At 41.2% G+C, this 17,507-nt stretch overlaps 1 protein-coding gene across 1 annotated transcript in view; it reads right to left on the reverse strand.

Moving 5' to 3' along the window:
- Positions 1 to 17,507, reverse strand: part of NKD1 (NKD inhibitor of Wnt signaling pathway 1) — a 147,026-nt gene that overhangs the window by 43,206 nt on the left and 86,313 nt on the right. The window contains exon 4 of the mRNA XM_074968626.1: positions 15,615 to 15,672. Within this exon, the coding sequence (XP_074824727.1) occupies positions 15,615 to 15,672 (58 nt within the window). The remainder of the gene's footprint in view (positions 1 to 15,614; positions 15,673 to 17,507) is intronic.

Genomic DNA, 17,507 nt, shown 5'->3' on the forward strand with positions numbered 1-17,507 from the left:
TTAAACTGTTTCATTTGTTTCCAATCCAAATTAAAATACATACTTTATAATAAAATCAAAGATACATTTGGCATATGTATGACAGGGCACCATCCTGGAAACATCACTTGTGAGCAATCCCAACAGACATGAGTAATCTCACTGAAATCATGAGTAATCACCGAAGGAGCAGACCCTTACATTTTAGCATATGTGAAATATTAAATTACCAGATTCCAAAGAATGTAATCCACAAAGAGGGAAAATGTTTTGCTGTAGATTTTTTTCATCTTGCGTAACTGATTATGCACACGATACTGCCATTGATCTAGTGTAATACGGTATCAGTTGCCTTCCCGTATTGAAGGAGACACATTTGGAATCCACATGTAAGCAGCAAGTCTTGCTAAAGCAAGAAATTTGCTTCAGTTCCAGCTAAGTGAACAAAGGTAAAGAGTTAGTAAATGCAATACAAGGACCACATTTTCCTCTAGGATGTGTGCACAGAGCACCCTTAACCCTCAGTAGGCATTCTGTAAGCACAGCAAAAGGCCAAATTTGGCCCTAAGTATTTTGCTAATTTCAGAGGATGGCTCTAAAGTCAATTCACAAAAAAACAGAGCTGTTTTGATTGAAGCAAAGGCAGTAGAAGTGGTTTTTATTTTAGGAACTCTGTACACTTCACTCCATACCTGCTAAATATCTAAACTACAGATAGAGGAGGGTAGGTTTAGGGAAAAAATGAGAGAGCTAGGCACACAAACCTTGAAGGAAGGGTCTGCAATACTTCACTGCTATTTTATTTCTTCTTCCAAGTAGATCTTTATTAACTTTGCCTGTGTGTTCACTTTTGCTATCTATTTTTAATCTGAAAATGGCTGCTGTTTTCCTTTGAAATAGAAAAGGCTGGCTCTTGTTTTTATCTCGGAAAATATTGGATTATGTATAACTGGTTTGCCATGAAGGATGGGAAAAATTCACGTTTGTGTTATTTGACCTAATACACTAATTGTTGTATAATTCAGATACTAATGTAAATCATTGGAGAAGGTAAGATACCAAGAGCCAGGTTCTGATCTAAGTGTGCTCCACTCCTTTGACATCTGGAATTATGCTGGATTTACACAAGAGTAACGGAGATCAGAATCTGACATTTATTCTTGCAGTTTTACAAAATCTATTTGAATTAGAAGGTATATTTAGAGCAACTAGCATCCTATTATTACCTGAAGAGTTTAAATAATTGCAGGAGAAATAAAATGGCAGCTGCCGTGACTAGCTGAGGTCATTTTAGACTCTTCTGAAGTATTCGTATGAATACCTGCACATTGCATGATTCATGCACATATCAAATATTCATCCCATCCCGTTTCTCTTTTCAATTCAAAGTGGCTGTAGAAAAGGGCAAGCTGATGAAAATGAACAGGAGGGTGTTTGTGGCAAAGCTGTCTATCATGGGCCAGCTGGCCCTACAAGGCAAGACAGGGCACAACTTGCCCATGACTTAGCAGCTATCCCTCAGCCTCACTGATGAACTGGCAACATAGGGCACTTAGTAATCCCTGATGGGTGTAATGGAGTTAGAGTGACTGACCCCAGCTGTGGAGGACTCCTTAAACAGTGCTGAGCTTAGCTGTTAGGGAGATACTACAGAGAAGGCAGGATTCTTCTGCAGGAAGGAGAACCCACTGGGAGCAGGGTAGGCTCCTGAGTGTGGGGAGCCCTGAGATAGGGCTCATACATGTTGGAAGACAGGTAGAAGAACCAACATGGAGCAGAGTAGGTTCTTGTGGGAGAGGCCCAAGATAGGGACTAAAAAGATCCAGGAGATCCCTAATGGAAGTTTCCAGAGTCCCTGGAGAAGGGAGGCATTAGGGGAAGAAGCTAGATCAGAGAAGCTCTGGAGGTGCTAGGAGAAGGGGCCAAGCAGTACAGGACTTCAGTGGTACCTGAGAGAGGTAGAAGAACTATTAGTTTGGGCATTTGATTTGGACTTTCAATTGGACCCCTGGAAGGGGCCTGAACTTTATGAGGAAGAGGAAGACCCAGCGAGAGGCAGATGGCCAGTAGCAGGTGCCATGGACAAGTACCCTTTCTAGTATTGCACCCCAACCCAAGGGAGTGCTACAGGTGGTGAGTACATGACCTTACACTCTCCTGACAAAAACACCAATTACACCATATGTTTCTGTCAATTGGGCTTGTTGTAAAATGAAGATATGGATATACGGCATGACCCAATGAGCATCAGTTCATTGACTTAAAATGACATTGGATCAGACCCAGATTGAGGAGATGTGGCTGTTTTGTGTCCCCAGTTATTAAAAATAAAAAAGATTAGAAAACCCCCATAATTCATGATGGATGTGAATAGGAATCCCTCCAGCTTCAGGAAAGTTCAGATCCAAACCTAAACTCTACAGAGTGTATGTCTATCTGTCTATAATGTGCCTGGATTGGTCCCTCCATCAATATAGTTGACTGGAAAATAGAGAAAAAAAATCATCAAAAATACGTTGCCTTTTTTTTTTAAATCAGAAAATGTCACAGCCATCACTACAGCTAACACTTGCAAACCATCAAGATGAGCTTTTGCTCAAACTTTCCCCCAAAATTCACCTTCAGGTACTGAAACCAAGCCTGGAAAGTTTCAAACTCCAAACAATGAAGATTCTTGGATTACTAAAATTCAGTTAAAAATAAGGTTTTAAAATGGAAACACTCAGGTAACCTTGAACCAGAGATCTTACTTTCAGTTCAGCTATAATACTTATGATCTATAAGGCAGCTACGGTCTAAAATTTGTGTCTCCCCACAGTCCATCATAAAGCTAACCATATTCAAACACACACACACTATCTGACATTTCTATATTGTCTTTCATCCCAAAGCATGTTACTGCAGCCATAAAGCACTAATGAAATGCAGTCATCTCTTAATGCAGAATGGAACTTGGCTGATGTACAGCAAGCACACTGCATATCACAATCTAGAGCAGTGGTTCTCAACCTTTCCAGACTACTGAACACCTTTCAGGAGTCTGATTTGTCTTGTGTACCCCCAAGTTTCACCTCACTTAAAAACTACTTGCTTACAAAATCAGACATAACAATACAAGAGTGTCACAGCACTCTATTACTGAAAAATTGCTGACTTTCTCATTTTTACTATACAATTATAAAATAAATCATTTGGAATATGAATATTGTACTTGAATTTCAGCATATAGTATACAGAGCAGTATAACTGTATGACATTTTAGTTTGTATTGACTTTGCTAATGCTTTTTATGTAGACTGTTGTAAAATTAGGCAAATATCTAGATGAGTTGATGTACCCCCTGGCAGATCCTGGCGTACCCCAAGGGGTACATGTACCTCTGGTTGAGAACCACTGATCTAGAGGAAGAGGGGAAATCTTATGCAAAGATACTGTGGAAAAACCCTAGTTTTATAGAGCATGGCATGGGATCTTTAAAGTCTATATAGCGCATACAAGATTTCATTTTTAATGTCACAATCTAAGGACTCCCACACAAACTGCATGGCATTCAATCTTGGTAATAATATTACTATTAATCATAGCAGCACCCACAGATCCCAATCTAGATTAGAGTCCCATTGTGCTGTGCAAACACAGATGAAGACAGTTCCTGAGCTGAAGAACGTCTAAAGGACAAGTCAACCCTTCTTATTGTCCCAGATAGTTAAGGTGTTTCAAAACGGAGAGTCAGCCATTAAACTACTCCATTTGTGTGAAATCAGACATCTTGTTTCTTAAGCTATACGACTGCAGATTTTTAATAAAAAGTGTTTCTTGTAATCTAAGCCATATTCACTTCTTACCAGTGGAACCTGGGCTGCAGACCTCAGTAGTGGGGAGACTGCTATGGTGCAGAAGATGCTGATAGTCTAGGGACAGGGCACCAGGAGATGTGCTACGGGTAAGCCCTGTCAATGAGGCACTTACAAAGACCTAGCTAGGACTTAAGATAGCCTTCCCCTGGCATAACCCCCCTCGCCTCCTCCACGAATATCCTTTTTTCTCCCCCACATTTGTGCAGTTGCACTCTCAAGAAAGACTCCTTTAAGAGCTGGGAGGGGGACCCCAAACCACCAGATTTTAGCTTCACACATACAAATCCTTAAGAGGGAATATGACTTTCCTCCCCTATAAATCTTTTATACAAGTAGTTCATGGCTGCACTGAATCACCTCAGCCATTCCCACAACAGGCTGTAGTCCTGATCACAGCACAGAATGCAGTGCACAGCAAAACTCTGAGGTTTCTCCAGAGCCCTGTGAAAATTCCTTCTGGATATTTTGGTTTACAAGTGCTGTTCCCCCCAAAAAAAGAAGTTTTAAATCCTTTACAGTACAACGTTGGGCACTTTGTATTACATCCTCCATTGGTTAGAGGACTTGGATTGCTGGATTCTGATTTACAGAGCAAGAAAAATCTGATTACTGGAAGTTTTTCTTTTCCTCTTCCCCTTCCCCCCCACCCCCACCCATGTTGGGAATTTCCATCTAACCAGAGCAGCTGGACTCCAGGCTTTTTTGAGAGCAGAAATATTGCTTGAGGTTCATTTCCACAACCCCATCGTGCTGCATTTACTATTTGCTTTTACGCACAGACTAGTTGTGGTTACACACACACACACACACACACACACACACACACACACACACACACACACACACACACACACACACACACACACACACACACACACACCTCCTCCTCCTCCTCCTCCTCCAAACAAATGATATTTTATCTTTTTCTCCACAGGAGACTAAGGTTGACTGCTACTTATGCTTTGAGGTTTGGATATGATTGAGATGAAACATCTGTTAAGAAAAAAGGTGGAGAGAGAGAGAGAGAGAAAAAAAAACTTTTTTCCCTCTAAAAATATCACATCTTCCCTCCCACCCCCCAAAAAAACTTAAAGCATGTGATGAAATTTAACTTTTAAAATATAACCCTGGAGCTACTTGAAACTATAAAAGTCTCCTCAGTATCTGAGGCAAGTCAGAATTTCCACTGTTCAAGCTGGGCTTTTATGAAGAGCAGACTTTAGAAAAAGCTGTAATCTGTCTAGGTAACAAAGGACACTTGTTCTGCCTGTTGAGGTAAAACTTTGGGTTTCTGTAGCGACTGCAGCAGAAGTGGAGTTGAAGCATACAAAAGCACCCTGACTGATATACACTTTGAATTTAGGACAGCAAGCTGGCAAAAGCAATATGCTTTTTACTGCAATTGCATCTGTGTGTCTGCATGTACATGCCTAGTGTATTTGTTAGGTTCAGCAAGCTGACAGGGTTGTTGTATCTAAAACATCCAGCCCAAGGTCTCCTGGAATGTGACTCCCTTTACAAACTTTAAGGAGAGAAGGTTTCGAAATTTGACACCAGCTAAATGGGTTTCCTACTTTTGAACCCCCTGATGGAAAAGCAGCGACTGTTTAATCTTGCTACAAATCACGTCCTTGCATGCCACAGAGTCAGTCATGAGAGATGTGATCATGTGAAATCCCTGGACGTGACAAGAGGGGCTTCCAGCAGCATGCATATGGGGGGCTAAACAAAAGCCCAATGGAGGAGCACCCAGCTCTCTAAAACCTGGCTGAAGTGACCACACCTCTAAAGACAAGCAAGAATGTGTTGCCTTGGCAAGGCAGATATTTTTGTGAAAGTCAAACACAACTGAACTGATTTTGAAGTCGTTGCTAGAAACAGGGTGTAAGGCCTATTGGAGGTGATCCTGACTGCAGGTTTCTAAATGAAACCTGACAACCACTTTGAAGGTGGGAACTTTGGAACCAACATCTCTCTTCTGAGAAATCAACGGTCAAAGCATCTTTGCACTTATGGTGGCATAAATCTGGTGTCACTTGAGAGGGCAGGAGAGAGACTGGCATTTTGACTCACTTTTCAGAAATATGTTTAATAAAAAACTCTAGAAGCCGTGGTCAAGGTGACGAGAAAAATAACTGGCAATAATCGTTGCTGGGAAATTAAAAGTAGAAAAGGATCTTTGTTCTTCAAGCAGACTAAGTGAAGCCACTGATATTCATCATCTTTCCAAAAAGATTGGTTTCAAACTCTCAACTGATGTGTTCCCTTAATTTTATTATTTGGTCATAATGACGGTTATCCCGGGGCAAAGTTGAACAGCATTTTTATCCTGCTGCACACGTACAGTAATATCTATCTTAGTACGGTACACATTGGATCAACTGCTTCTCCCATCTGCAACCTCACTGACTCCATGAGGCTGTACAGGTGTAAAAGACGACATAATCTGCCTCAGTCTACTAATGGGCTGAACTGATTTTGTGACCTTTTGGTAACTCAGAACCAGGGATGTTCAAAAGCTGTAGCTAGAGAAGATATTTTGCCAGCTGAGATCTTGCTCATTATGTAAGCAGGGTCAGATAGTTTAATATTTCTGATGTTATTTGATCCTTTTTATGGCATCTTGGTATGTAGCTTGTCTGTAACTACAGGATAGTGGGAAACATTGCCAACACTGCGTGAAAGGAAGAGAGGTGGGAATATTCTAATGTATTTAAAATATTTTAAAAGTTTCCACATTTTTGAAGAATATTCAAGGAATTTGACCTGCACTCTGCAACTCCCTCACTCATTTTTTCACTTCCTCAGCTTCATCATGAAATTAACAAATGGTTAAGTTACTAATACGTTTTTAATTTTGTGTAACTAGTTACCTTTATGTAAAAGTCATTGGCAAGAAAAGAGGAGCTTTTACTGGTTTTGGAAAAAGTTTTGTATTATACCTTTAAAGCATCTCACCAGCATGGTCCGGTGGATAGAGAACTGGACTGGGAATCAGCAAGTCAGGTTTTTAGTCCTAGCTCTGTTAATGTGCCCTTGGGCAAGTTACTTAATGTCTTTGGTCTGTGTTTCTCAGTCTCTAAAATGGTGATACCACTTTGTAAAATGACTTCAGACCTAGAGACAAAAGCACTAAATAATTTGTAACATGTATAATCTCTCCAGACCAATGTAATAGGTTAAAAATCTAAGAGAAAACATTCTGGCATTTAAACTATGGGGGAAAAGTGCAATTCAAAAGAATTTTAGTGAATGCTGGTGCTTGTAGGTGGTGCTGGACTGTCAGCTCTGGAGACTGAACTCCTACAAACAGAGAACATGTATAGTACAGTTAGACTGTGGCTTGCTATGTTCCCTGCTGAGCTATGTGTCTTAATTTTCCTGTTGGGATGCGGGAAGTGTGCAGGCTAAAGGACCTCCCCCAGCCTAAGGGGAGGATCCGCAAGGTCCAGGATTTCAATTAAGTACAGGGGACAACTAAAGATTTAACAGGGACGGGAGTGAGGTCACAGGGCTAAATGAAGGGAACCTGATGGGGACACCGAGCAGAGAACTCTGGACAGCGCCCACTGCTCCTCGAAGGTGTCAAGGGAGCCAGCAGACGCCGCCCAGAGGAACTCTGCCTAGATGCGTGAGCAGACGGAGGATCGGAAATAGGCCCCTGAGAGGAAGGGTCACTTTTAGAGGTGACAGAGTAGCTCATTTTTCATGCCCATTCTATCAGTGGTTTCTCTGCTACAATTGCCAGAAAGTGGCAGTTGGTACCAACTGTCACGATCCTCTTGGAAATGGACGGAGACCACTGACTGATTTCACAAAGGCTATGGACAGCAACTGGAAGGCAACAGCTTTTTATCAGTACTTTTTTACATCACTACAGTTGAAACCGTGACCCTCGTATAGGGGTTTTCAAACTTTTTAGGCTGCAAACCTCCTTCCAAATAATGCAGTCTACCGCATACCTCATCCTAGATAGGGTCATAATATTCCCATGATTAGATTGCCAAATCTCACTCAATAAAGTATGTTGTCCACCATTACAGGATTTTTCTCGCATACCCCCGACGAGAGCTTGCATACACCAGTTTGAAAACGATAGCCCTAGAAGTAAAAGGTTTGTGATCCAAATACCAAACTCCTTAAAAGGAATGGTTAATGTTAGGGAACAATTTTACTTTTTTTAAGTGCTTTATACCATAAGATTTTCCTCCCACTCATGGCAAACAGCCTACCTGTTTCTTATAATTTCCTGGATCTTTGTCTGACCACAGGAAAACTTTGGCTAATCTACCAGGCTCATGTTCTTTGGTGACTTTTCTTCTATCTGCCAAACTAAGCAGTTTTTGCTTGGCGCCCTCCTCTGCTTCTTTTTTCTAGGTTCACTGGTGCCCTTTCCAATTTACAGTAACCAGCTTATCAGCTACCAGTCTGGGTGGAGACCAGCTGTTTTGGCAGAAAAATGTAGCTACTGCGAGTGGGTCAGTGTGCAGCTGAAGATGCATTTCACAGATGGCAGCTTTAATAGGGGGAGTTAATAAAGGAAAGATGGGCAATCTCAAAATTTTGCAGCCACTAAACAGATGATCACCAGAGGGGACCAAAAACACAGGTTTTGCTGTATGTGAGTAACACGCTAAGCACAGAGGATTATTAATAAACCATAAAAATGCAGTTAACTCATTACACACCAGATTGCTGACAATAAAAGAGCAACCACTTTAATGTACAATTAAAGGGGTGTGGGTTGTGATATTAGTGATGAATAGCTATTAAACTGTAAACTGCTGGGGAAAGGGAGCCTTTCCTTCCCTGTCTGTAAAGTACCATGTGCACTAATGGCACTAAGTAGGTAATAACAGCTTGAAGACTATTAGGCAACCGTGCATGACTGCATAACTCATCTTTTGTCAAGTGATCCTTTCCATAGCAAGGTGCAACCTATGTATTTTCCATATATGCTCAAATGGTTTATATACTGCATGTAAACAATGCCTAGAAAATTATTTATATTTTCAATGTGAAAGAAATTATAACGTTCATAAACGAAGACACTAAATTATGTAGAGTTACTTAGATTTTAAAATCACCGGGGCAGGGACTGTGCTTTTGTTATATGTCCATTGTCAAGCCCAGGGGTGGCCAACCTGAGCCTGAGAAGAAGGAGCCAGAATTTACCAATGTGCATGGCCAAAGAGCCAAAGTAACATGTCAGCAGCCCCCAGTCTTTCCCCCTCCCGCCCCCAGTGTCTCCCACCTGCCAGCAGCACCGCCCATCAGCTCCTAACCCTCCATCCCTGCAGCTCCCGCCCGCCACGGTCAGCTGTTTTGTGGTGTGCAGAAGGCTCGTGGGGTGGGGAGGGAGGAGGAGCAAGGGTGCAGCTCACTCAGGGGAAGGGGCAGGGGCCTTGGGGGAAGGAGTGGAGTGGGGCCGGGGCCTGGAGCAGAGCCAGGGGTTGAGCAGCGAGCACCCTGTAGCACAATGGAAAATTGGCGCCCGTAGCTCCAGCCCCAGAGTTGGTGCCTATGCAACGAGCCGCATATTAACCTCTCCGGAGCCACAGGTTGGCCACCCCTGGGCTAGCACAAAGCTCCTAGGCACTATAAATAATAACAGATTAAGTAACCAAGGTATGCTCAAAAATATTTTACCTACAGATAATATTGCTTGTATCCATACCAGACATTTCAAAAAATTTCCTCAAGACTACGATGTACTGTGAGTGCACTTTAAAAGTTTGTTCAAGGTTCAGAGATAATATTCCTTCCAGTGAAATTCTCTATACATAAAATAGGGAATTACTGCTGAAAACAGACTGAGTATTATAAAAGTGTGTCCACTGTATGGCACATATTCTGTATTCCTAAATTCTGAATTACCAGTGACAGAGGGAGAAAAAGGAAAAAGAATCACAAAGAGTAGGTTACATGTGTGGCTCAGTTCATCTCCACTGACCTTGAGTTCCTTTAAGGTGCCCATTGACCATATAAGAGAAAATCCAAAATTTTCATTTTACACAGCGGTGAAATCAAAGGCAGGTGCTGAAAATAATAGACAGTTCTGGTCAAACTGTTTCTTTCTGCATGGCACTCAGTAAACAGAGTAGCCACTATTGAGTTCTAACCTCTTGTCATGCGGCAACATTGAGTCAACAATCCGCACTCATGGCTTAATGCTTTTGATGTTTACTTTGTTCTTTCTATAGTTCAAAAGAAAGCACTAATGCACCAGTCCTTTTACCAATCTTAATCCCAGAATCCCGAGCCTTTTGCTGTTGGCCAGTTAAGTCTGTTAAAACGAAAGGATTTGATCAAGCTTTACATAACAACACAGAAGTTAAATCCAGCTCTTTTTTGGACTGCTAAGACAGTTCTTTTTATCTTTGCTGCTCAGATGGCTTTAAAAAAAAAAGAAAGGTAATGAACTTGGCTATGTAAAACAAATGAAGGAATTCAATTATTTCTCCTATTACCACATTGTCTTTTTAGTGTGACTCTTCTAAAGAACTCTGACTTATTCTCTAATCAAGTCTCTCTGTGTGAATGCTATGAATCTCCCCCAATGGACTGTTGTGACCTGCTGGGCTTTTCTGCAAATCCATGAAATGCTGTTTTCTTCCTCAGTTTTCTTGATTAAAAAAAAAGCTAGATAACATATAATTGTATGTCAAAGTACCATCAAGGGAGTTTGGCAGTCCAGAAATATAGGACCAGTTAAAGAGGACCAGGTGAAGGAGAAACAGCTCCAGGTAGATAAGGGTGTGTCTACATGGAGCAGCAATGTGCACTAAGGGGGTAGCGATTTCTAAAGTGAACTAATACACCACACATTAATTTGTTTACATAGACCCACAAGGTCTAGGATATGGTGTGCACTAAAAGATCCTGAGTGTGCTTTAATGTAGTGCTATTCAAAACAGAACTTTTAGTGCACACCAGCAGGGTCTTACACAGACCAATTAATGCACAATGCAATAGCACTTTATAAATCACACCCCCATCGTGCGCATTGCTGCTCTGTACAGACAAACCCTAACACTATAAAGCACCAGAATCCAGCACAGGAAATCTTCACCTGTCCCAAACTGCAGAAGTGCCAGGTTCTGCCCCCGCTGAAATAAACCATTGATTTGCTCACCTCTTCTCAACCCCTACAAATGCAGAGAGGAAATACAGTCCCGTGGTTAAGCTGATTGTCTGATAGTTGGGGGTTCAAATCCCTGCCCTACCATAGACTTCCTATTTGACCTTGGGCAAGTCATTTAGTCTTTTTGTGCCTCAGTTTTCCATCTGTACAGTAGTACTTCTCTACCTCATGGGGGATAAATACACTAAAGATGGTGGGGTGCTCACAGTACACTAATAGAGGGGGCCATAAAACTATTTTATGTAGTTAGATCTATTTATCTAAAATATCCACTTCTACTTTACATAAGCAGTTTCTGTATAGAAAATTGTTAGAACTAGTTGTCCTTTGTATCCATAACCATGTTACAGAGCCATGTTTGAACTTCACTGGAAAGAGGTAGCTTCATTGCTGTTCTAATAGTCCATTACCCCTGCAAGAGGAAGTATCCAACAGGACTCCAAGAAGGGTAGTGTGGATGCACTGAAAAGTCTGAAAGCATTTTGATTTGACACAATTAAGCCACATTAAAGAAACTGTTCTGGAAAAGTGGATAGAATTGTTACTAATGGGGAAAGCAGGGCACGTAGGTATCAGAAAGGGACGGGTAAATTTGCTGTCTTTTTAGAACAAGACAACGCCTTCCCAGTGTGCATTTAAGCAAGAAAATCCTGAGAGAGAACAGTTACCTTCCTTCCAGCTGCAAGAGTGCCAGGGCAAAATTCTTCCCGGGCTCCAGGGAGTGAGAAAGGACCACCTACACTCATCTACCTCCTGCCCTCACTACTCAGCTTCTTCATACGAATGAGACACACTGGAAGTAATAATGTGAACTGCACTTCTTGGCATTGAGCTGCAATGACAAAATATAATAGCCTAAAAGTGCCAAGAGCAGTTTTACTCTCTAGTAAAGAATCCTGCTACTGGGTGTTATGTTTGCTGTATAGTGCAATGCCACAACCAAAGCAAACCACGATTAGACGTAGAGTTGTGTATTATACACCACAATATAATTAGATGAAAAAGACAAAATGAGACACATTGTGAATGGAATTATTAATTTTACTGGCTTTTCATATCCAGCATAAAATTGGCTTTTACTATAATTCTGTCTATTAAAAATTCAACAACATCTGCCAAGCATTACCACAGACATCACCTATTCTAAATGAAGGTAAAAACTGTAGCAATCTCAGATGTGGCAACTGTTTCCAAATGTTGGTTTAATAATGACAATTATTAATTATTATTTATATTACAGCAGCTCTCAGAGGCCCCTGCTGAGACTGGGGCCATATTGAACAAACATATAGTAAGAAATAATCTCTTCTCCAAAGGACTTACAAGCTAAACAGATGATATAGACAGAAGAGTGAATTATTATTTAACCCATTTTACAGATGGGGAACTAAGATGCAGACACTGTTAGAGTGGATGATCTTTTGAGTCCCAGTTCAGTATCCTAAATATAAGATGATCCGCTTGACAGCTCTCATATATAGTTTTACCACAGAGTTTGTTTGTTCCTCTGGCATGAACTACATATTTTTAAAAATAAAACCAGTAGCTGGCCATGCTACGAACCCTAGCACTAATATAGATAATGTTATCACAACTCATTGAAGCTCAGTTTTTAATTCTATGCAAAGAGAGAAACTAAAATTCTATGTGAAAAAGTAGCTTTTAAATCAGCTGATGGTTTTAAGCTAGTTTCTTTCAGCAATTCCACAACGCTTCCTGAGAGCTGGGTTTTGCCAACACCAACCCAACAGAAATGGACAGGTGTTACCCTGGTAATGGTCATTTTTACAAACTCTCTGTTTGATTTCAGCACATTATATCTACCGTTCATATTGTAAGGATAAGGCCTTCGTCTGCAGCTAGGTTAAAAGAGCAGCAGCCATTAGCTTAGAAGCAGGAAGTCACATCCTCACATTCCATCTAAATTACAATGTAATATCAGGCTGTTAAGAAGGAGACCCCCTCCTCATAGCACCCACTATCACCAGATAAAGAAACAGATCTTAAGATGGTTAAAGAAAACTTAAGTTTGCTAGCATGCTGTCTGGCAAGAAATCATTTATCAACAATTGTAGCTGTGAAATCTATACTTCTTTATTGTTTTGTCATTATGGTCCCCACATCCCTATTGTTTGTCTGTATGATCTCTGTCTGGTTCTTTGATTGTTTCAGTTGGTTACATAATTAATTTTGCTAGGTGTAAATTAATTAAGGTGGTGGGGTACTATTGGTTAGAGAATTTTGTTAGGATTGGTTAGTAAAATTTTAGTATAATGATTGGTTAAGGTATAGGTTCACCCCAGGACTCCAGTTTCACTATTTAAACTGGGGTCCAAAAGTTCTTTGGGAACCAGCTCCAGGACACAACCCCAAGAACAAAGCTGCCAGACCTCAACACTCTGCCAATGACACCGTGCAGAAACTGGATTCCCCCAGATGGACCTGATCCTGACTGGCCATGAAGAAAAGTTCATCTACCTTACTGGGAATGGTGAGCACTGTATGTGTAGCGTGTGCCGTCTGGTTTTGGGGATTGTTAATAAATAGAAGTTAGGTAGGATATTGCTGGGTAAGGTTCTTTCACTGGTAAAAGACCCCACAAACCCACAGAAAGGTGAGGGTGGGTGGCTAAATTGATAGGGTTACGCCTGAGCCCTAGGAACGGGATAAGGGTGGGTGCCCCTAGAGTGTGTGAGTGACAGAGAATTTTGTGCAGGTAACAATTCCCTCTGGGGCACTTGGCATTGGCCACTGTCGGAAGACGGGATACTAGGCTAGATGGACCTTTGGTCTGACTCAGTATGGCAGTTCTTATGTTCTAATGCAGACCAATAGTTTACATGCCCCTTCTCATATAAATTAGGCAGCAGCTTCTAAATGAAATTTAAAACTTTATGCTTCCATCCCCAAAGGAATAAAGATGCTCCAAGAATCATTTGCTAGAGAAAAGCAAGAGGAGGCTCAGAACCTAGACTCACCACTCAGGAAGAAACAAGCAGAGAAAGTTCTACTGGACTAGCAGAGCAGAACTGCAGAAGCCATATTAACTGATGGGGGACATGTATTTTTGGCACCTTCAGTTCCACCAACACAAAGATGAGTTCTGGATGGGAATCTTGACAAACAGTGAAAGGGTATGGGGTTATTGATGTGAAAAACTGCATAGGTGCCATCTAGTGCTGCGACCCCAGCAGAACTCACGAATTATTCAGAGTTGGATCTGGTTAGAACTTACAAGGGGGAACCCAAAAATATTGAAGGACTTGCGTTCTGTAAAATGAACTCTTCCACTACGTAGGTACTGAACAATGTCCAAATCTACTGTTAGAAGACACCCAGCTTCTAACTGCAAAAGTATGAACTCATCATTCTAGACAGCGGTCTTAATGAATTCTTCCACTGGAGCTTCCGCTAAGCAACCTCATGCAGTATCCATCTCTATCTTTTTCAAAACAGGAGATTCATCTACAGTCTCAGTGATACCAAACCTCATTTACCAAGAGCACATGACCTTAAAATCCAAGGACATTTTTATACAGAGTCTTCTAACCACACACACAAGTAGCCATTGTATAGAATGGTGGTATTGTCTAAATAATACTTGGTATGGTTCCTTACATTGAACTAATTGGGGACATTGCTTCCATTAGCCCATAACCTAAGTATAGTGCACAGCCAAGGTAACTAGCCACTGTGTAAGGGACAATCTCATAAGTGCTTCAGCAGTCCCATGGCTGTTGTGTCTTTGCTACACAGGGCAGGATAGCTAGTAGAACTATGCAGTTGAAGATCCAATGTCCTCAACTCTGCGTTCCTCATCCCCATACCCAACCCATTAGGGTGCAAGAAGCCCCATTAAGCTGTGTTCTTTGGCACACAGGAGGGGTACAATCCTGCTGTTCCCTTCACAGCAGAGCTACACCATTTTCCACTACTGTTAGAGCCACAATTACAGAAGAGGCAAATTTAGCCTCATAGACCAGAGAGCTGCACAAATAATGACATCTGCTCTTTTGTGTAAGATGTGCTGAGCAAGAATCTCTAATTCTTATTGGAGATTAACAAATCTGGTCTCTATGCCACAATCAGACTGTGGCTACACATCTGCACTTGGAGCTGGGGGGTGTGATTCCCAGTGCAAGTGGACATACTCACATTAGCTTTCATGGAGCTATCTCGCAAACAGAAGCCACCACAGCCGAGGCAGCAGTGAGCGATGGCACTGGACCAGCCACCCCAAGTACTTTCCCAAGGGGTCCCTGAGGGTTTGCACCTGGGGCAGCTAGCCCCTGCCACTGCTCACTGCTAGCTGTGCTGCCATGGTTACGCGGCTATTTTTAGTGCGCTAGCTTGATGAGCGCTAGTGTGACTATGTCTACTTGAGCTGGGAATCACACTCCTGGCTCAAAGTGTAGACATCATCTAGATTTGTGGATTTACAGAAATATGGTGTACAGAATATGGTGTACAGGGTTTCAGAAATATGGTGTATTCCTGTCTTATTAGCCACCAAAGATAATGACACTCCCCATACAGACTACATACTATTAGTCACAGAATTCACACTTTATGACCTTGTTTGAATTTTCCAAATATGCCTTAGTATTAACCCAGGAGAACTGTTCTTCATGTACCTTCTAGACGAAAGTGTTCATCACCAATTGTCTCTCTGTAACCTTCACCAGACGAATCCTGTAGAAATAAGAGGTACAAAGAAAAAAAAAGATTTAATGGCTTTACAAAACATTGAAACATTAATCAAATACCTAATTTGATTCCAAAGTTAATGACAAATGTTATAAATCATAACGCAACTAGCCCTCACAATGCAGTCATCTTCCTCATGCACATACGCACCATTTCATGAGTGTTTATGATAACAGAGAGAAAGGAAAAGGTACAGTTCTAAAAGTTTGAAGTATCCCATTCATGGCCAATATACCTTTACTGCAGAGATCGTTAAGAAACACAAAGCCAATAAAGTTGGCATTCACCCGGGAATTAGGGGCAGCGGGCAGGGACGCTTCTGCAGGAAGACAAGGGTAAGTCAGTATCTCTCCAAAAGGAGGACTGGTTGTATTCATTAGCTTATTTATTGAGGTCATCTAATCAAGATGAGTATCACTTCATTTCATTTTCTTAAAGAGACTGACAGAGGCTCAGCAATTTTTTAACCTTCAGAGACTGTACATTGCCCTACCTTTCTAAGTGACTTGTTAGCAGTTACCAGCTGTCTCCTTTCTGCAGACCAGGAGGTAACTAAAGCAAGAAATAAGACCCTGGGAACTCTGAGACCAATTTCTGTACCCGCGTTTTTTAATTAGATTCTACAGAATGCACTGTTGTCTGAACAACCCTGAAGAACCTGAAAACTTCCCTTTCTCCTTGTGCATGTACATTTTAAATAAAGTTATGAACTGGTGGCCCAAATCTGCAGCCACCGCATGAGAATGAATCTCACTGAAAGGCATGATTGTGCTGGATAAAACTATAGGGTTTTTGCAGCGCCATCAGAGCAGCCATTTTGAATTTATTCTTCCAAGCAGCAAATCCCCACAACCTCTTTCTGAAGCTTTGTTTTTATTTTAAAATATCTATTAGAGCCCCTTCTTTCTTAATAAGTGTTGATGAGCACCAGCCCTTATCTCCAAAATAAACAAAGGAAGGAATGGGCATAGAAGGAAGGGAAATGCTATTAAATGCTGCAGTTGGTCATTACCACATTTCTGCAAGAGGATGATAGCTCCAAAACTAACTAACTAAGGGCCTGACAATAACATCCTCATATGTGTAGGCACAGACATTGGCATAAGGTGGAGAGACAAGCATCAAAGAATTAACTTGAAGAAGTAGATGTAGCTGCCTCTGCATGGCACTCAAGGGTAGATTCTGTGCGAAGTCCTCACACTAACATCTGATTATACGAGTAGGTATGAAATCACACCATTAACATATCTATCTCTCTCATTTAAGCTGTACACACAGGACTGTTTGGGGGACATGAAAAGGAAAAAAAACCTTAGGAAATAACAGACCCTGGTTTTATGACAGTAACACAAAAGATTTGTGAAGTTAGGAGTTTTTAAAATTAAGGGACACAAATGCACTTGTGAAAATCAGTGTTTACTTTCACTACTGTGTTAAAAAAAAGTGTGAGGAGAGTTCTTCATATTAACAAGAACTTTTGACTTACTTGCACTATTAAAGCAGAGCTCAAGTCCAAGCCCTGAGAACACTAGGATAAGTTCAGTTGTAAATATACTACAACTTTTAGTTTCTTCTTGCATTTTCAAATGCCCCTTTGAACAGGTACGTGTCATCATTTTCTTTGGGTCCCTGAAACAGTGCCTTCCACACTCAAGAGCCCCTCCAATGACTGTATGGTAATGAGCTAGGTAGTGTAGTGACTATGCAGACAAACATGGTACCATAATTCGTTCATATACCCCTACATATTTAGCAGCTGCTTTTGAACTGAGCAGAAATGTTGATTTACCACTTATTTTCTTAGAAAAGAGCCATGGGAC

Source organism: Natator depressus, chromosome 12 (genome assembly GCF_965152275.1).
Source record: "Natator depressus isolate rNatDep1 chromosome 12, rNatDep2.hap1, whole genome shotgun sequence".
NCBI lineage: Eukaryota > Metazoa > Chordata > Testudines > Cheloniidae > Natator > Natator depressus.